Source organism: Perca flavescens, chromosome 14 (genome assembly GCF_004354835.1).
Source record: "Perca flavescens isolate YP-PL-M2 chromosome 14, PFLA_1.0, whole genome shotgun sequence".
NCBI classification, from domain to species: domain Eukaryota; kingdom Metazoa; phylum Chordata; class Actinopteri; order Perciformes; family Percidae; genus Perca; species Perca flavescens.
In genome coordinates this window covers 8570478-8591708 of record NC_041344.1, presented here as the reverse complement: position 1 = coordinate 8591708, position 21231 = coordinate 8570478, and the positions used below count along the sequence as shown (strand labels likewise).

General features: G+C 40.7%; 1 protein-coding gene across 5 annotated transcripts; it reads right to left on the bottom strand.

Annotated features, from left to right (window-relative positions):
- Nucleotides 1–5644: 5644 nt before the first annotated feature.
- On the bottom strand, nucleotides 5645–20551 carry daxx (death-domain associated protein). Of its 5 annotated transcripts, none has more exons than XR_003694274.1 (11): nucleotides 19960–20551; nucleotides 18120–18387; nucleotides 16851–17282; nucleotides 15501–15632; nucleotides 15269–15385; nucleotides 13922–14153; nucleotides 11483–11652; nucleotides 10814–10973; nucleotides 9605–10177; nucleotides 8476–8611; nucleotides 5645–7633 (listed from the first exon to the last, which is right to left on the bottom strand). XR_003694274.1 is itself a non-coding variant. In XM_028597966.1 (10 exons), exons 2-9 carry the CDS (start codon nucleotides 18363–18365, stop codon nucleotides 9645–9647), a joined length of 2022 nt encoding a protein of 673 aa, XP_028453767.1. In that variant the 5' UTR covers nucleotides 18366–18384; nucleotides 19960–20551; the 3' UTR covers nucleotides 8474–8611; nucleotides 9605–9644. The 5 variants fall into 5 exon arrangements, 1 of the variants encoding a protein (XP_028453767.1); XR_003694273.1 differs by having other exon boundaries at nucleotides 18120–18384; XR_003694276.1 differs by having other exon boundaries at nucleotides 20155–20551.
- Between the last annotated feature and the right edge of the window lie 680 nt (nucleotides 20552–21231).

The window sequence follows — 21231 nt, the reverse complement described above, 5'->3', positions numbered from 1 at the left end:
TAAAGTTGCAGATTGGTGTTTTTTTTCTTTTTCTTCCTTACTGCATCTAGCAGTAGTGCAACTTTTCCTCAGTGTCCCACGTAACAGACTTACTGTCAGCACTGCCATGTTGATTTAGATGATACGGTGCTGCGCTGCCTGAAGCCCGAGCTGGATTATCACAGTAAAGGCACAAACATTTATCCTCATCACACGTGAACCCTGATAGATCTCAGACAGATGTTCACCAGACAGGAACAAGTTTTGTCTTTTTGCTGCTTATTTACGTTCTGTTTTCAAAACGTAAAGGTCCAATATGTAATATATTTACTGTATTTAATAATAAAAATAAATAAAAAATATGTCATCAGATATTGAGGAAACATGCTAAATTGAAATACTATCTTCTCTGACAACAGTGCTAAAGAGGCAGTATTTTTATTCTTTTCAAATTTCCATTCTGGAACAGAATGTTTTTATATTGACACCGGGGTTGCCAGACATGAAACGCAAACACGCAAAAACAACGGGATGCAGCGATCGCAGCAGCAACTAAATTTACTGGATTAACAGAGTTAGATTCATTCTACCCGACCTTAAAAAAACTGCATTTTTCTAAACCCGGGTAAATATTGGAGATGCATTTAAGAGATGGAGACAGCTAGAGCCCAAAATGATGCCCACTTGGCTAATTTTCCTCCTTAAAGGTCCCATGGCATGAACATTTCACTTTATGAGTTTTTTTTTTTACATTAATATGCGTTCCCCCACCCTGCCTATGGTCCCCCAGTGGCTAGAAATGGTGGGTGTAAACCAAGCCCTGGGTATCCTGCTCTGCCTTTGAGAAAATGAAAACTCAGATGGGCCGATCTGGAATCTTCTCCTTATGAAGTCATAAGGAGAAAGGTTACCTCCCCTTTCTCTGCTTTGCCGCACCCATGAGAGAGAGACATCATTACATAAGGTCTATATAAAAGAGACTTCAGATACAGTATTAGGGGACCACTAAGGTCTATATAAAAGAGACTTCAGATACAGTATTAGGGAACCACTGAGGTCTATATAAAAGAGACTTCAGATACAGTATTAGGGGACCACTGAGGTCTATATAAAAGAGACTTCAGATACAGTATTAGGGGACCACTAAGGCCTATATAAAAGAGACTTCAGATACAGTATTAGGGGACCACTGAGGCCTATTTAAAATTGACTTCAGATACAGTATTAGGGGACCACTAAGGCCTATATAAAATTGACTTCAGATACAGTATTAGGGGACCACTGAGGCCTATATAAAAGAGACTTCAGATACAGTATTAGGGGACCACTGAGGTCTATATAAAGCATCCAAAAAAAGGATGTCATGGGACCTTTTTTTCCTCTAACGTTACCATCGCCAGCCTTAAGGTGATGTTGAACAGTAAAATTATTTTCTTCTTTGTAACAAACTGGCATGCAACCATAATGTGTGATGTACAGTGTATAGACACGCTGTATAACGGGTCTGGAAAGTAGTGGTACTGAAAATCTCCCCGCCGTAGCCGACAGGCGGTGACTGAGACATGGGCTGTTGCATTGACGTTAAGCCGAGACAAGGTGGCTGTCGGTCGGGCACAAAGCTCCGCAAACTCGCGGTCTTTTGCCACCTGGCAAGCCCGTGAACTTCAACGCTGGGTCAAGAGTGTAGAGGAGAGTTCGGGGGGAGAATTTAGAATTTGGGCTGCACTAACCATTTCAAACGCTAGCTGTCAGTATTACATATTGGACCTTTAATGTTTTGTTGTTGAAGTAGCAAAAGATGAAATTGTCAATCTATTTTCCAGTATCGTCCAGCCCTACACAAACACTACCTGTAACTGATAAGCTGCAGAACGTACTGTCTGGAGCTTTTAAAGCATGTAGGGGGTTACTGATGAATCCCTTCAGCAGTAGAAGCCCCTGATGCTTTCAGTTTTGCTGCTGTTACCTGCTTTCACTTTCTTGTTGTTCACAGAGTTCTCGTGCTTTGAGAAGTATATTATTACTGTAAATATATAGAAATATATGTCCTTTTAATCATCAGACTTAGAACAAATACTAACTTGTAATACTGATGAGTTTGCTGCCATTTGATCTGCTTTGGAATGAGTTAAATCAGTTGTAGAGAAAGTATTTGAAAGTGTTCTGCACTGGGTTCCCCAAAACATCATAATAAGCTCCAGCGCGTCTCCTCGATAATGATGGTACATGGTGGTCTTATCTAAGCTATACAGTGTATAGTGTGTTTACAAGTGTACTTCCTCTGAACGGTTGACAGAATAGAAGTTATGGGCCACAATGAAAAGAAAACCTAATTTCTCAGTAGCTCTTATCACATCACATATTTCATTTACTTTCTTTTTGTGGAATTATTTGTCTTTGGAGTCAAATATTTTCTACCGGTGGATTTTTCTTCCTTCAATCGTTTTCAAAGCATCATTGAGTCACGCAGGTCCTCACCTCCCAAAAGTCTGTAAATGTTGAGAGACGTTGTTTCTTCATTGAAATTAGAGAAAAGCATTGTTTCCCCCTCTGCTCACATTAATCAGCGGTGGTGGTTTTGGTCCCAGATGTGAATGCGTCAATAGTTTAAGTACTTCAGTTTGAAATATTATCTAAAGATTGGTTTGGTTCAAATAAATGTACATTTTCGGAAACGTCCAGGTAGATAGATGAAGATTTCAGGTAGAGTTAAGGTCAGGAATGTTTTGATTTCACTTTTTGGAACCGTCCGATTCCAGGAAAATGCCTAAGTAAATATCTGACTTGTCAAACAACCTGAAGCTTGTATTATCAGTAGTAGTTTTGGTAATCGTAAACTACCAATTTATTTATTTTTTTAAATAAAATGTTTCTTTTAGTTCTAGTAAGTTGCAAAGGACACTAGTCATTATTTTAGACATGTTTTAAACAATTCATTTGATAGTCGTTTTGAAAATGTCTTCATTAGGAGTAACCCCTTGAGATGCAAGCATCTCGTTTTCAAGGGGGTCCTCAATGTTGTGTTAATCATAATGATAATAATAATACTATACACCACTACAGATAATATGAGTTACTTGTGGGATCTCAGGACTTGGAAGTTCATCGTTGTTCTCTCACAATAAAACTAAAATGAACTTGCTCTCAAGATGCCGAATTGAAATGCAGGTCGATCTGTCCACTTTGAGCCTGACAGGAACGTTACGTCATAGTTTCTCTTCAAGTACCATATTCTCTTCTGGGCCCTGCTGCTGTTAAAATCCATTTTTGAGTTCTGTGCTGTATCCATACTGGGACCATACTGAACATCAACCAACTACTGATACACAGTGTAGTTATACTTTCTGCTTCGGTTTTTCCATTAATACACTCAGTAGTTAGGTTCTACTTGTTTAGGAGGTTGTACTTGTTGCCATACCAACATTTTTCAGGTTCAGGTGCCTTACCAGTACGTTGACTTACTTGCTCAACACTTTTTTTCTATTTGTGATAATCTAATCTTACAATGAGAACAACACATACAGGCCTGGAAGGAACACGATTTGGTGTTGTAAAGTATCTCTATACCACAGAGTTCTTGTTACCTAGTATTGGGACACCCTAAACACAGTTCAACCACCATTATCTATGCGTGCACAAGATATATTAAACTGGAGGTAACCGCAGCAACAATACTAATGCGCTACACAACTTCAGTGTGCCAGTGTAGCTGCAGCACAGGACAGTTTGTGGTGGAAGAATTATTATGACATGACCTCTTAGACATTTTTACCTGTAGAGCAAAGAGATAAAGGATCGGAACGTTTTACCTTCTGTGAAGGCAATGTTTAGATCATTTTTACATGCAGGTTTTGGAGCGCCGACTAAATGAAAGGACTGTTGGCTTTTGTATGCGTTCGCTGATCTGTGAAGCGTGACCTCAAGTGTTTCCTCTACGTCTGCTTCAGCTGTGTCGGTTTGCTCCTCTGCCGAACAGCTAGAGAGAAAACACTGGATGTAAAAGCAGTGGCCGTAGGTGAACAAGATGAGCACATTTATTTTCACGTTCGTATTCCTCAACAAACCAAACACACAAAGAGACGGAGGCGTTTTGTGTTCAGACAGGGCTCAGTCAGAAACATGTGAACTCTTGGTCTCTACTTGTGAAACCAGTCTGATTTCTAAGCAATGGAAGACTCCGAATCATTTCTACCGTTTACACCCAGTAGTTGAAAACATCTCCTCTAGTCAGCCCTGATGGGAGATTCGGTTATGAATTACAATTACTCGAATAATCAATAAAACCTTAACAACACTTTATGGAAAGTATACAAAAGGCTGATAAAAAAGGCTGTTATAATTTGATGTTTGTTAGATCACCTTCACATCCCTTATATTTTGAAATGAACGGAATCAGAAAATGTCTTTTTTTTTTTTTTTTTTTGAAGACCCCAAAACCAAAGAGAGTTCACATTTTCTCTAATTGTTGAAGGCCCCTTGGTGGCTGCGGGGGACCCTGTTATTTCACAATGCCTTCTGGGAAATAAATGAACATGATGGCTGTGTCTCCAGCAGCTCTGCAGCTTCACCTGCTGCAGCAGCACCAACACACTGAACAGTTTCTGACAAACAACAGTTAAACACCCTAAACTACAACCACATGGTTTCTCTTCTTTTAAACGAGTGATAGGAGAGCCAAACATTCCTTAATCAAGAGAGAGAGTAAAGCTGTAAAAGGATCTGTGTAGAGAGCTGAAAGCTGCTGCTGAAAACTAGACCGAGGTATTTCAATTATTTTTGTACATTCCACAAACTGTGTTACACAACTTCTTACACGTCTTCTGATTGACCAGTTGATTGTTGAACAGAAAATGACAATATACATTTTTTATGTAAATCCTGAGTGGTACTAATAATGTAATAAACTGCAGTACATCAATATTCACCTCTGCCCTGTATCAAAAATGATGGAGTAATAAATTATTTGGTGCAAATGATGGATTTTGTCTGTCTCTAACCTCTGTTCAAGTCTAAAAAAAAAAAAAAAAAAAGAACATTTTTTCCAACAGAAGCTACGCAGGTTTAGGCCTGATTTTTAACTGTGCATGTTAAAGAGCATCTTCAGGGTCTAAATGCTCAAAGAAAATTGCAACAGCAACATTAATGCTATTAATTGGCAATACATAAATATTGCAATACGGCAAAAAAACTACAACTACAGATGCCACAATCCTACTTTTCCTTTCCTGATACCACAACTCAGGGTATCTGCTGATACCATGTACCAATATGATGCCAGACCCTCTTTTATCCAGATTTAAAAAAAAAAAAAAAAAACTGTTTACCTCACTGTTTGTAACACATCACAACATTTGTATCGTGTCAGGTAACATGAGGCCAAGGCTTGCTATGATCCCCCGCAATGTAATGAATGGAGCTGATAGTGGAAACACTGACATTTGTATTAACCTGCCAAAGAATTAATAGTCATGTTCAGTCCCATCATTAAGGCAGTATTGGTGCAATTTGTAGCTACAACTACAAATGTCGGTTGAAACAGCGGTGTGATCTGTGAGATTATCAACCTGAGGAGACGATTACAAAATGATTGGAATTAAATGAGTAAGAATAGCCAATTTATTCAGTTTAAGAACTAAGTCAAAATCCAAATCAGCAACCCACAGGCTGTATAAAAACATATCTTTTATTTATCAAAAATTAAGAAGAAAAATTTCACAGTGAATGATGGATCACTCCTCTGCATATATGAGGCCCGATAGATCATAGCTACATTCCAAGACTAGCCTACATTTTCGTGAAATTGAAAAGGCTTTTTACCCCCAAAATATAATTTTAACCTGTGGTACAATTAATAAAAATGGGATTCTGGAGGAAAAAAAAAGGTAAGACAGGATGAAAGTTGAGAAATTACCCTTCGACAAAAGACTTCTGTAACAGTGCTCAATTACAGAGGGACCAGCCAGACAACTAGTTATAATAAAAGGACGCATTAGACACTGGTCGGTCACACACACAAAAAAAAACTCTCAAATGCTAGAGATCTTAAGTGCAACACTATATTTAATAACTAGGAATAAATAAACTTTATTCTTAATGTAGAAACTATAACTAATGCCAAATTTATCTTAACATGAGGTGTATCGACAGGAGGGGACAGAAATTTAATAGCTGCCCCAACAACTCAGGAACATATTTTGTATGAAAGTGATTAATTGCAGGTCAGACTAACATTTCCTTCTAGTTATTACTCTCGGGTGTTTAGGATCCTTAACTGGGCCAGGTTTGGTTAAAACAAAGAAAATGGCATTGATGGTTTTGACTTTTGTTTGGATTTATACAAATAATTCCTGTGGGGAGTTGGGATTTGGGCTGGGCTTAAACTGGGGGGTAAATAAAAGTAGTTCTTGTAGCCGGGCAGAGGCAGAGGTCAGCGCCATTGGGACACAACTCTGTTTGAGATGCATTAAACAAGCTACTTCAATCCTAACTTCCGTTCTCTCTCTCTCTCTTTTTTTTTTTTTAAGCTATCTGGAAACTATCCAGCTATCCTGCAGCAGACAAAAGTCTGAATAAAAAATAGAAACATACTTTATTATTAGAAACCTGAAAATAGAAATACGTTTTTTGGAGGGGAAACATAAAAAAAAAGAAAACATTAAAAAACGTCAGGCTCCAATGTCACTGCTGCGGTCCACACGTTTCGCTGACAGTGGAGTACAAACCACCGCACAGCTCAGCGTCAACGCATCATAAATAGCGGGTAAAACAAAGTCCTCTCAAGATACCTTTACACAAACCACTACCTCCACTCTTTCCTTTATGAAAAGAAATGCATCTATAATACAGAAATGTAAACAAACTGGCAGTGAGCTAACGAAGCCCTTGCCAGTCGAGTGTCTGTGAAAACAAAACTCTCCCCTCCCCCTTCTGGGCCACGCGTCCGGCTGCACAGTACATGTTCTTGTTCTCAGGCACTGGGTTCTTACCTAAAATCACACTAACACACGTTCAAGTTGAGGGACAATCGCCCCAAGATAAGTGTTTTTAGCTCTGCGTTCGGAGAAGCACAAAAAAAAAAAAAAAAAAAAAAAAAAAAACATTTCAACGCTACGACCGACTGAAACGTTGCACTGACGGCAGGAAAACGCGGTGACGGAGCGTTTGCCTGCTTGGATCGTCCAATTAGTCATCTCTACCGCAAAAAGAGCGAGCCTTCCGAGGTCAACATCAGCCAACGTTTCTCTGGTCAGACTGAAAGGACTGCAGTGTTCTCTAAGGAACACAGCAGAAGAAGAAGACTCCTTGAATTTCCTCAAAAGATATGGTAATATGGAATCAAGTGACACGAGGTACATAATTAATTGTTGTCCCTGACTTCCACAGCCAAGAACAGCATTGTATTTTGTCAAAAATCATTTACTGTTAAGATCATGTTTATAACAGAAATTTCACAATTGTTGTTTGGGAAGAAAAAAAAAAAAAAAAAGTATGGATGCTTTTTTTCACTCTTCTTACGGTCCTTAGAAATGCATCCTCTCAGGAAACCGGATGTGGAAGAGTCTCGGAGTTCAGTGAGAGGTCAGAGGTAAAAAGGTTATTCTGAGTCCGACAGGATGATGATCTCATCAGGGTCACACTGGGTGGCCACGTTGACCTGGAAAACACACGCACAAATCTGAATTTATCACCATATAATTTGAATAATAAACAGGTGAGAAATGTGTTAAACTAAGTCTCGGAAGTAAAAATTTGTTTTAATAGTTATGAAAATTATATTTATTAAGAACAAAAGATACCACCACCATTATTTCATTTTATTCTTAATTTGAGGCCGTCTGGAGCACGCTCATAGGCTGAAACACATTTTATCTCCAATTCTGTTGTTTAAACTTTTTTTTTTCTTCCAGAAGGAAGCCTATTCGGAGCTGTCCTGGCTGTGAAAAAGCTCCTCGTTTGCTGTAAACTTTGGTGGAGAACGTCTACTTGTAGCAGGAAACAAGTTTGGGGTCGACAGGAAAATCTAATCTGCGTGAACATCAGTTTAAACTGATTAGTTTCTCTTTATAAAAAAAAAAAAAAAAAAAAAAAAAAGGGAGGGGTATTTTTTGGGTGAGAAATCAGTAAAAAACAAAAAAGAAGCCTCAAGTGAGTGACAATGTGATGCAAGATAAGATTTTTAATGAAAAATCACATTAATTAATGTAGTTGATGTGACCCAGATACGGCTGAGAAACACCTGTATAACATACTGTGCGAACAACCTGAGGAATTATATATTTTAGTAATATTATTCAGTTAAACACATTGTAAAAGGAGACACAGGGTTGTAAAAAAGATCAAGTCTAACTAATTAAGAGGTATGATTTTACAAATTGACACAATTGTAAAGTCAAGATCTGCACACCTGAAAGGACCAGATTAAGGTTTTAAAAAGTTGTCCCTACGTGCAGAAATATGCCATTTACACCAAAAATTCCTTTTTCTCTGTGCCCCCACCTTGTTTTTCTTTGGAGGCGGGGTCGACTGGGAGCTGCTGACCATTTCCTGGGTTGGCGTGTCTGCTCGAGTCGACTCTGCATGCTGCGGAGAATTGCAGCTGAAAACACCCATTTCCAGAGGGATATCTACCTCACTGGGGGGGGGGACGACAATGGTTGGATGCAGAGTGGGGTGGAGGGAGAAAGAGTTGAGGAGAGAATATAAGAGGTACAAGAAAATCAACAAAAACTGAATATGGTACAATGTATCCAAAGCAACAGAACTATTAATCAAAGTGTACCAGGGCTTTAACTAACTAGCCTCGATCTAGAACTGTTTTAAAGTGGCATTTCAAATTTGGACTTGCTATTTCTTGACTAGGGAGTCCCAGACTAAGATAAACAAACTTTAAAATCAACCTGATTTTAGTCTTTGTGTGTCAACACAGCACTAGGTTGAGGGTGCTGAAACCAAACTAAAAAGAGAACCAAAAGTCCATCATTTGACTTTTCCTCATTCCCTCCATTCTGCTACATCATACTCAAGTCTAGGGCTGCCAGCTCTTAGTCGATTGGTCGACTAATCGGTCGTTTTGGTCTTAGTCATTTTTTATGCTTATTCATGCTTAATTACTTATTTCCAATAAACTTCTGAGCACATTTATGGTAAACACAAGATTTAAAGTGGTGCTTTTGCAGGATTAATTACGGAGAAAAGAAAGTTTTACAGATGGTTAATTAACTACATTTATATTGTGCTTTTCTAGTCTTAACCACCTCTCAAAGCTCACAGCTCTGTCAATTAAATCAACTAATCGATTAGTCGACAAAATCGTATAAGTGTTAGTCGACTAAGAATTTCTTTAGTCGAGGACAGCCCTACTCAAGTCACACCATACACTGCAGCGTTTGCCTGGACTACTACGTAAACAGCGCCTGCTCATTTCTTTGTATTCATTTTTTATCTTACAGTTTTGAAGCTGGTTGAAGAACATTTTGGCCGATTATTTTCAGTTTACCAGCCATTAGTAGCTAGACCAAAAAGTTAATTTTAGACCCCGTTTGCATTACTCATATTCCCATCACAAGATCTTATAACGTATGTCACGTATTGTCGATGTCACGCAGCCAACAAAGCCTTCCGGTACCTGTCATGGATGAGCATGTGCTTTTGGGAGTTCCCTGGCGTTACTTCCCCCCTCTTCCTCTTCGTGCCCCTTGTGGCCTTGGGGCTGGGCGGCGGCGGCGGCGCGTTCCATTGGTGGTTTGTGTGTCACAGTTTTCTACCACGACTGCTGGCGACAGGGGCGGAGACACTCCATTGGCCGCTGGGGCAGAGACGACAGCGGCGGCAGAGTCCTTAGCGACGCTGCTGTTGCTCACCAGCATGACCGGAACGTGATTGGAGGAATCCACGGGCTCCTCCGATCCTGCAGGTTTACCATTAGACAACGGCGTCTGGGTGTCTGTCTGCGCTGGCTCCGATTGGCTGGGGCTCTGTCTAGGGGAGGGGAGGGCCGACAGCGGGGGGATTAGAGACTCGCTGTCATCAGAAAGAGGACTGAGTCCACTTGTGACTGGCTCCTCGTCCTCGTCTTTGCCGCTTCCTTCCTCCCCTGGAGAAACGCTTCTCGTCTGCTGATCCGTGGGATCCTCCTTGTTGGTGCCGTCGCATGCTGGTTCCGCCTCGTTGCTGTCGTCTTCATCGTTCTCATCATCGTCTATACAAAGGGGGAAATGAATGCAACGAATGAATGATTTTACCGATCAAGTGAGAGAAACTGCAACAGCATAACTCGTAATGAACACATGCAATAGGGCTGCACAATTAATTGCAATTTTATGGAAATCGCAATATGAACTAGTAAAGGCAAAATGTGTGTCAAACCATTCTAAAATAAAGTATTGTAGTGCTGCAGAGACATCGCGTCTACAAATCCTATCCTACTAAAAAAAAAAATCTGTTTGGTACAGATCCTCGCAAAAAAAAGAAAATCACACTTCAATCTTTTTTTATATATTTTTCAATAAAAATGAGAATAATGATACAAAAATGATCATTCCCTCCAATATCGTGAATCACAATATCAGTCAAAATAATCACAATTAGGTATTTTCCTCATATCGTGCAGCCCTAATATGCAACAGAGCTGCCCAGGAGATACTCCTCACCAATGGAGTCGTTCTAAATAAGACTCTTAATAACCCAATACCATCTAGAGAATCAGGTGTTCAAAACTAAACCAAAATATGTTTTAGAAACGTGCTGACATTTTTTTTTTACCAGTGGGAGGTTTAAGGTTTAGCAGTGGTTTAAAAAAACAAACAAACCGAAGAATGATTAACTCTGCTCTGACCTGGTCCATCCTGCTGCGTGCTGGCCTGGATTTCTTCCTCGATGTCTGGGTCTGATGATTCATCTTCTTCATCGTCATCCTCCTCTTCTTCTTCGTCCTCCACCTCCGCCGCCACGCCGTTCACATCTTTTTTTACTTCTCCGTTCTCTGATTTGTGGGCCTGGAAAAATATGGTCGGAGAGGAACAGATAGCCAGGGAAAGAGGAAGAGAATGAACAAAGAAGAAAACATAATTACCGTCGGGTCATACATTAATATTCGTAGCATACATCACATTCTGGTGTTAAGTGGAACTAAATCATGCTGCACTTCAATTTCCTGTTTTCCAGGAGAGAAAAAAAGGGTTTACGAGTTTTATCCAAGTCGTAACAGCCACCATTTTCCAAAAAATGATTGTTTCTTTTTTTCCTATCGTGTTTTTCCTTCATCTTCAAAGCAACTACTGGCTTACATTTATTCTGAGAGGTATGATTTATATATAAATTATACAATATTGTTGCGAGGAAATGCATTTGGAAGCTCAGATGGATCAAACTATTCTGCCACTACGGTGTAAGCATGTTTCGAGTGAAAGATCGGTCATTTAAGACCGATTCATACAGGAATAAACCCAAAAACAATGAAATACGCTGAAAGCAGAAGATGCCTGTGATGGCTTTCCTTTCATACCTCTTTCTCCTTGCCGTCTTTCTCCAGTCGTTTGGCCCGTTCGTGCTCCTCCGTGTCATCTTGTTTGACGGCAAACTTAGTGATGACCTCTTCCAGGCGGGACAGAGCCACTTCTCGGTTCGCCCGAAGCTTCCGCAGCAGCGAAGGGTCCGCCAGAGCCGGGTCCGTGGCTTCAGAGGGTGGGGGAGAAAAGAGAGGAGAGCAAAGGGTGAGTAAAAGAAGTGATATCACTACATTCCCGAGCTTAAAAAGGTGCAATATGTAATATATTTACTGTACTAAATCCAAAAACGACCACGATATGTCGCAGATATTAAGGTACCATGCTAAACTGAAATACTATGTTTTCTGACAACAATGCTAAAGACAGTTATTTTCTCCTTTGAAATTGACGGAACGTCGGTTTGTGTTTTGGCCTGTGTCAACTCGGCCCGTTCTGACAGCCGGGCCGAGTTGCCGGGGTTACCACGGCTACAAGGGACAAGCGTTTTCAGTCATTTCAACATTTTGTGTACTTTACATTACATGTTACATTACATGTCATTTAGCTGACGCTTTTATCCAAAGCGACTTACAATTGCTATATATCAGAGGCTACACACCTCTGGAGCAACTAGAGGTTAAGTGTCTTGCTCAGGGACACATTGGTTGATGTATCACAGTGGGAATTGAACCCTGATCTCCCACACCAAAAGGTAAGGGTCATATCCACTGCGCCATCACCACCCACTCACACTGAATTTTATAGAGCAACGTTACTTGAGTTAGTTACTCGCAAAACATTGAAGACACAGCCAGTGAAGTGATGCCGACTGGTCACGCCATAACTGCTAACGTTGGAGGACCAGGCAAGCCGCCACGGCTGTTTACAACGCGTAGCCTGTTCAGCGGCCGTAGCCGACTAATGGGGAGTAATTTTAAGCCAAGAGAGGGGGGCTGTAAATCGGTATAGAGGACCGGAAGTTTTGCTGTTTTTAGCGGTTGTTTCCGTAATTTTAAGCCAAGGAAGAGTGTCTGTCAGTGGGGTAGAGAGGATGGCGAGGTAGTGATGGTTTTCGTGGCCCTTGCCATAATTTTAGTCCGAGAAAGTGCGCTTGCCAGTTGGGTAGAGAGGACAGAGAGCTAGTTGTGTTTTTAGCGGCTGTTGCTGTAATTTTAAGCCGAAGAAGTGTGGCTGTCAGTCAGGTAGAGAGGACGGCGAGGTAGGGATGTTTTAGCAGTTGTCGCCGTAATTTTAAGCCGAGAATGGGTGGTTGTCAGCGGTGTACAGAGCTCTGCGTGAGCACGGGCTTTTATGACAACATAGCCAGCATCTAACGTTAGCTACTCCGCTGTGCTGTGGAGTAATGTCTGGCTATGTGAGACATGCGTCTGGCAACATTGATGGCGTGTTCTCAACCTGGCAACCTCCGAGGAGACGACGCTGTCCAGTATTTAGAATTTGGACTGCAGTAACTATTTTAAACGCTAGATGTCAGTATTACATATTGGCCCTTTAAGGTTACATCATTTTTACATTTTTGTATACAGGCTTTTGTATACTACCCGAAAGTATCCAAAAGTTGTTTAAATAAGAGAGCCAATGACTTGAGTGAAAAGGGGTTGTTAATCATTGCATTTATATAAAAGTAATTTAGGCACAGTGAGGAACTGAAAATGAGTAGCTGCAGTTTCAGCCTACAGCATCTCTCTCTGTGGACATTTTTTTTGGTATGATTCTGTATTAAACTGTTGTTTCTATTAGTTGGAAGAAACACTTTTAAACCCTTAAAGAACTGCCCTTAAAAAAGGTTTCTTTTCGTATGTTCAAACCAGAAAAAAATAAAAGGTTTCTGTTGATAACCTTAATATCTCAGACCCAAAAAAAAATAATAAAACAGTCAGGCGATTTTCTACAGGGTTGTGCCAGGGAGTGTCAATGAAACGGCCCATTTGTGTGATGTCCTGTTGTGTTATTTAACCCCCCCCTCCCAACAAAGCACAAGTAGCGAGACATAGCGAGTGCTTTGTTGTTGCAGGAAACATTCAGCTGTTACCCAAACTCCCGGGCAGTTCAGTGCTTGGGTTTCATTTTTTTTTTTTACCCTCATAGGGTTTTAAAACGTTCTTGTGGCAGTGATAGAGGCAGTGGTGTTTCCTGTTTACTGTACGGGATTCTCTCAAACCTGCCTCAAACGACAGCTCAAAACACAAATACAAGTCTGATCTTATGGTTACATGATTGGCCACCGCAGCGTGCCGTGGGGTCGCGTTTCTCCAGAAGTTGAGTTGGTCTCAACTTTTCGCCGCAGGCCCGCTGTGGTTTTTTGAGTGTCGTCCCCCCTGCAGCAACCCCCACCGCAGCCTAAACGCACTACCCCAATTTAAAATGAACGGAAAGCCCTGCGTTTTTTCCAGACCGTCGGACGGCAGACTCAGGCAGTCTGAACACGGCCTTACCAGGCTTGTAGGGGTCAGTGAGGCGCGAGCCGAAGTTGTACACCAGGTCCAGGTGACGTCTCTCCTGGATTTTGCTCCCGGTCTCCCTGAAAGCCTCCTGGGCGTACTGGTTCAGCTGTTTTCGGCTCAGGGACAGATTGTGGCGCTCATTGGCACGCAGCACCTGCTGGAGGATGTCTGGGTAATCTGGAGGGTTCCTCAGGGCCTCAGGACTGTTGATGAAACGCTCAATCTGACACGAGGAAGGAACGTGGGATATAGGATCAGGATCATATCAAACTCCCCTCACATAAACAAGTTTGTACTGTGCTCTGGGAATTTTTGTAAACCTAAATAAAAAAGTTCTAAAAATCCGGTTCATGCGAGATCAAGGTTAGAAAATGATCAACATCCAATACCAAGGGGAAAGATTGAGCTTGAAATCTTTGATTTCATTAAAGATAAATTAGCTAACACCGTAACAAAACCTGCATTTTATTATATTCAAGCATATGAGACGAGTAACGAGAAGACGTGAGTGAGTGAGAGGTGGCGGGGCTATGTGGGCACTGAAGCAGTGTGTGTGTGTGTGTGTGTGTGTGTGTGTGTGTGTGTGTGTGTGTGTGTGTGTGTGTGTGTGTCTCAACTCGATGTTGGTGAGAAGAGAGAGTAACGATAGTGCAGACAATGAGGATGTAAACAGTTTCATAATAATATGTATGTATCTTAAAATTGATATTTTTGACAACACTACTCCACACCAAGAAGCGCTCAAGATAGAGCTGGGCAATATATCGATATTATATAGATATTGTGATATGAGACTAAGTATCGTCTTAGATTTTGGATATTGTAATATGACACAAGTGTTGTCTTTTCCTGGTTTTAAGGCTACATTACTGTAAAGTTATTTCATTTTCTGAACTTACCAGACTGGTGTAACTGTTCTATTATTTGCCTTTACCCACTTAGTCATTATATCCACATTACTGATGATTATTTATCAAAAATCTCATATTTTGTGAAAGCACCAATAGTCAACACTACAATACCGTTGCGGTATCGATATTGAGGTATTTGGTCAAAAATATTTGATTTATATTTGATTTTCTCCATATCGCCGAGCCCTAGCTCAAGATATGCCTGAGAGGGTTAGAGGACATTACTGATATCTACTATGATATATATGTCTATGGGGTTAGAGTAATCCTACAGGAATTATATTGTAATTGTATAATTATTGTAGTCTGTGTTCATGTTGAGAATCAGATGTCAGGGCCCAGATAAAACAACGCAGTCCCACCATTAGTAAACACAACGCCAGTTTGTTACTCTCCAGGACACAAACAGTTAAAACAACTAGCTCACCTTCCTGTTGATCTCAGGATAGCGAGTGCCGCTGTAGTGGATCTTCTGCTCAATGACTCGGCCCGTTAGCGTGCTGCAGTTCTTTAGTTCACACAGCTTTTCATAAATCTTCATCATCTGGAAGAAAAGAAGGATGGGGCGGAAGAAGAGGTGTGACTAGGTGTCACACAAACTGGCGTTATGGTTGTTTTTGTGGAGTGGAGCCCCACGCCGCGTCAGATTCCCGTCTAACCTTGCGTTTGAGCTTGTGTTCCTGGATGTATAGGGAGTCCTCCGTTCCCAGGTCGTCTAAACTCAGCTCAGCCTGCTGCAGGCGGCAGATCTCGTCATTGTACACCTTCAGTAGGTTCTCCAGGTACGCTATCTGAGAGAAATTGATGAGACGTGTTGAGAAAAGACATGAAGGGTTAGGCGTGTTTGCCTAGAGAGATAAGTTGTGGGCTATAATAACCCTGCTTGTTCTTTACAGTCTTAAGTAGTACGTCAAGAATGAAAGGAAAAAAAAAATAATTTGTTGTAATGGGTTAAAGGTGCTCTAAGCGATGTTGAGTGATGTCACTTCTTGTTGATGTTCGAAATATTGTCAAACAAAACAGAGACTGGCTCGTCCCCCTCCCTCCCTCCTCCTCCTCATCCTGTGCTCTGCCCCTCTCTTCTGTGCTTCCGCGCACTAACCCCTCAACCCCCAACTCCTTCTTGTCGGTTATTGGCTGGAACACTGTTTGTTATGTTTGGTGGTGCAGGTTGGTGCAGTTTGTTTTTGTTGCCGTTTGTGGAGCCTGGGCTGTCTACAGAGACTGCTTTTTCTTTCTTTTTTACAGTGTGTTCAGGGGACAGGCAGCTAGCGGATAGTGAGGAGATGTTTGCTGTATGTGACAAAAAAAAAATTCTCGCCTAAAAAATGCGTGACATCGCTTAGAGCATCTTTAAGGGTTTCTAGGCTACCAAGAAAAACAGGAGACACCTTAGTGAGGTACTAACGACATAATGGCATTGGATAAATGAAACAAAATCTAAAAGAAAACACCTTTATGTGGACAAGAAAAACCGAGACCGCCCAGTAACTTGAATTGAAATGGGAGCATACCAATACTTACAACCTTTCCTTTTTCCTATTTATGTTTACAACTTTAAATCACTGACTCAATTTATAACGATGCATATTTTTGTAATATAATAAACACTGTTACACTTTTTGAAAGTAGTTCAGCTTGTGTCAAGCAATCCAACGGCACATTATACAACGTAAACAAAGACACGTTTTGTTGCCGGGGCCCTTTATGAAATGAGCAGTGGTGAAAGTTAAGAGAAAAACTTGACAGGCTTGTACAGCAGCTCTATAGATAATAAATAATAAATAATAATAATAAAAATAGCGTTTTGCCCTCCAGGCTCAGCGACAAAACTATGAATAACCGTGAGGTTATATTTTCATACCATTACATCCCTAATTAACACTGAGGAAACTTTAGAAAAGTGACATACAAATAACAGTTTTAATTATAAGAATCAGCAGCGTTATTTAAAGATCATTATCAGCCCAAAACAATACTAATCACATTTATTAGTGTTCAACACTGACCTGTTTCCTAGATGCCCTCTTGGCCTTTTTCTCTGCCTCCTCATTATTGCCATCCTGCAGCCCTGAGGTAGATGGCTTATCCTCCGCTGTCCTATTCACTCCTTCCTCTTCCTCAACCCTCTTAACTTCAGCCTCGTCTTTCCTTTTGAGCGTAGCAGAGACAGAACTTGACGATGAGGTAGAGGGCCCGGGGTTAACCTTGGTGAGGGTCAGCCTCCGCTTGGCTGCATGCTGCTTGAGTGCAGTGCACAGTTCACTGATGTAGACAAAGGTTTTGGAATGGTTGGCTTGGGCGCGAGTCAAACATCGGCCCAAGGTGTTCCTGAACTCCACGGACGTCAGATAGTCAGGGGAGGCCTTGTCGTGTTTGGTTTGGAGGAAGGTCAAGACCTCGGGGCACGTCTGGGTGAGAGCTGAGCAGTGTTCCACAAACTAGGAGAAAAAGAAAACAAGGATGAGAAGGCAAGGTGACGGCACATTGTGATTCAGGTGGCTCAAAGGCGTTTTTTGCCTCCAACGTCGCCTTCCAGGCAGCTAACCCTAACCCTAAACACAACCATTGCCGCGCTGCCTGGGAGGAGACGTTGGGGGCCAAAAAAACAACAAAGACCATTCAGGTGTTTCCCAGTTCACACCCAGTTACAATGTATTGTCAATATAATTACAACTCTGTGGTATTACGACCATTGTCAATAGTTAACATGTACGTTTGCACATCTACAAATACTTTATGGGGTCAGGTGCTGCTGCGTACAAAGATCAACGCAATGGAGAGCAAAAGGTATTAGCACACTGGAATAATTTCATGACTTCTTCAACACAAAGCGTTTAATTCCAGCGTGTATATTAATTTTGATTAGATACAGAAAAAACAAGGCTACCAGCCAAAGGAAAATATACTTTGGACTGGACATGTGCATTTTGTCTAGTGTTTAAGCAGAAAACCAACTATCATTTTGTCATATTTCTAAATAATAATCTTTTTGTGGAAGAGTACAAAAACCATGTTAAAGGACAATTCCGGCACAAAATGAACCTAGGCGTTCATAACATATGTGTACCGAGTCGACCATTCTCTGGGACGTTTTCATGCTAATCGAATGTGTCTCTAGCTTGAAAAGAGCTAGCGTAAACCGGTGATTAGCTTAACGGTTGACTCGGTACACGTATGTTATTAACCCCTAGGTTCATTTTGTGCCGGAATTGTCCTTTAAATGACCAACCACTTTGGACGAAACACTCCGTTTGTGCCCCTTAATATAAGCTCACCTCAGCGAACAACTTTTGATTCTCTGCCTGTAGAACATGAGTCTGCTTCTTCGCGGAGGCAAAAGGGGACTGGGTAATGTGGGTAGGGGCGGGCTGCGGAGCTTTGATCGCTGAGACACGTTTGGCTTGACTCTTAGAGGACGAGGCGGAGGTGGAGGCAGCAAAGGAGGGTTGAGGACTCTCCTCTTCGTCGTCATCGTCAAGGACTATGATCTTATCCGCCATCCAGGAAGGGGCAACTGCCATCCAAAAATGATGGTGCTTTCTGCTTTCAGAAGATACAAACAAACAAAAGAATGTCAATCAGGCCTGAACTGAAAGATCAAGTTGTCAAAAGAGCAGTAGGAAATCTAACAATATGAAGATTGGCAGTGTTCTGGTGAGACATAAGTGATGCTGTGGGTTCAATGATGACCAATCACTAATATATATTTTGTTTTAATAATCTAAATCTGTAACTAGAGCTGGGCAATATATCAATGTTATATTGATATCGTGATACGAGACTAGATATCGTCTTAGATTTTGGATATCGTAATATTGTGATATGACATAAGTGTTGTCTTTTCCTGGTTTTAAAGGCTGCATTACAGTAGAGTGATGTCATTTTCTGAACTTACCAGACTGTTGTAACTGTTCTATTATTTGCCTTTACCCACTTAGTCATTATATCCACTAGGGATGGGAATCACCAGAGGCCTCACGATTCCATATCATCACGATACTTATGTCACGATTGCAATATTCTGCAATATATTACCTTTTTTCCAACTTCAAATTTTTCCCAATTTCAAAATATGTCCCCAAAAGAAAACTTTGTTAACATCTGTTTTATCTAAAAAGATACATTTATCTGTCTGTTCATCTCACTTCAATTTTATTGCTGCAAAATGGGATTGTCAAGCAGACAGACTGACCAACACATATATCATAAAAGATCGATACTTGGCGTCTGTATATCGATACAGTATTGCCACAAAAAAATATCACGATACTATGCTGTATCGATTTTTTCCCCCCACCCCTAATATCCACATTACTGATGATTATTTATCAAAAATCTCATTGTGTAAATAGTTTTTGAAAGCACCAATAGTCAACACTATAATATCGTTGCGGTATCTATATCGAGGTATTTGGTAAAAATATCATGATATTTGATTTTCTCCATATCGCCCAGCCCTACTAGTACACTAAAGCTGTCATTAAATGTAGTGGAGTAAAAAGAAACAATATTGGATTTCAAGATGAAGAAGTGCAAAGTAGCATATAATGGAAATACTCAATACACACACCTCGACTTGTACTTAAGCATAGTACAGTATTACTTAAGTAACGATATTATTTCTAATATCACTAACGTTAAACCAAGAGTTCCCATACTTCCCGCCCATGTTGCTCCCCGGTATTAACACACTGAAACACGGCCATATGCTTGGGAATTCAGCCATGATGATCTAGCTAATACTGCTCCTTAATTCATGTTATGACGTCTGTGGTTTCAGAAATGAAAGTAATAGTCTGGCATCAATAAGGGAAAGAAAATAGTATTAGGATGTCTGTGGTTTCAGAAATGAAACTAGCAGTCTGGCATCAATAAGGGAAAGGGAATAGCGACCCGATCGAAGCTTAGAAGAAAGTCAAAAAGGCCACGTAAGTGTAACTTAATGTGGCAATAAACACCTTTTCGGATTCTGGTAACGTTAACAGATGGGGTTACATTAACTTAGCTACAGTTGGCAAATTAGCTAGACAAAAGCAATCGTTAAGAAATTAAGCGTTGCACTATCACACATTATGCCGCACTCACTCACTCACTCACTCACTCACACATACCCACCTCTTGTTTATCAGCTGTTTAACGTGACGAAAAGAGAGGGTAATGTTCCACCACGATGCAACATCAAAATTATGTTCTACTTAGCTGACGTTAGCATGAGCTGGCTAGTTAGCATTGTGACCGAAAAGTAAGCGAAGTAAGAAAATAACGAGACGTAAGAAAAGCCCGCATGTTGTTTTTTATGACATAATTTACTAGACAAACAAATCCGCGGTACCGTTTGAGCCCGTACTTTCAATCGCACAGACTTTCTGTCTACCAAACGATGCTTGTAAACTTCGCTATGCTATCGAGTGTTGGCCGAAACCTCTTTGTCGAAAGTGTACCCGCTAAAGTCATATCAGCACCAACGCCTCTTCTGATTGGTTGACGGATGGTTTACAGTCAGTAATGTCCTTAGTCATTGGGTGACTTGCTCTTCTTTTTCTTTGGGTTGTAACGGTGGCTGGCCAACCATCCTATAGGTGTATTTCCGCCGACTACTGGACTGGAGACCAGAACATAGAAATACTGTAGCTATACTTTAAAGTGGCAAGTCTTGAGATTTCAGTCCTTGTTGATTTGGAATTTCAGTTTGAGTGAAAACAGTGGAATTGAACTTGTTTGAGTTCAGCAGTCTGTAGCACAGCAACAGAACGCATCTCATTATATTTCCTTTTCACAGATGTAAACATAAACATTCTAAATTGACCCAAGTTGATTTCCTGTTGCAGTGTATGTGAATGGCATTACATCAACTGACAGGAAGTTAACAAGGGGCCAGGCTGTTGCCTAGCAATGGAATTCCATTAAAAAGGTCTGGAGTAATATTGTTGATACACAAGCTTCAAGTTTTCAGAATTGTGCGCATAGTTTTATTTGAACCATGTTGTTTTATTCTGTAAAGGAAAACAGAAGTCACCCTTAGTTTGAGTTTTACTTTGTTTGGTAATCAGATACAGTTCAATTTCAGAAACCTTCTGGCATGAAATAACAATTTCGCCAATGCATCAAAACACAATTTGTCTAACTATTCGGACATTAGGATACGCAATAACAGTAGCTAACATGAACATTACCACATCAAGATGATATTAATTATATATACTGTATATCTTGTGTAATTGTGTGTGTGTGAGTATGTTTATACCAGTGGTCCCTTTGTAATTTATTACTCTTAAACTTTGCAGTATGGTCATTAAGAAGAGCTGTATTTAGAAACATGTCAGCAAGTTAAAAACAAACCACCACAGCCACTACAGTCTGGTAAAATACTTCCATGTACAGTACATC

What these genes read in the sequence shown, in the direction of transcription:
- daxx (XM_028597966.1), bottom strand. Translation starts at nt 18,365, where the DNA reads ATGGCAGTTGCCCCTTCCTGGATGGCGGATAAGATCATAGTCCTTGAC. An exon ending in AGAGGGCATCTAGGAAACAG is followed by an intron (nt 15,633 to 16,850) that starts GTCAGTGTTGAA and finishes AATTTCTCTCAG; the next exon opens with ATAGCGTACCTGGAGAACCT. An exon ending in CACGCAGCAGGATGGACCAG is followed by an intron (nt 10,178 to 10,813) that starts GTCAGAGCAGAG and finishes CCCTTTGTATAG; the next exon opens with ACGATGATGAGAACGATGAA.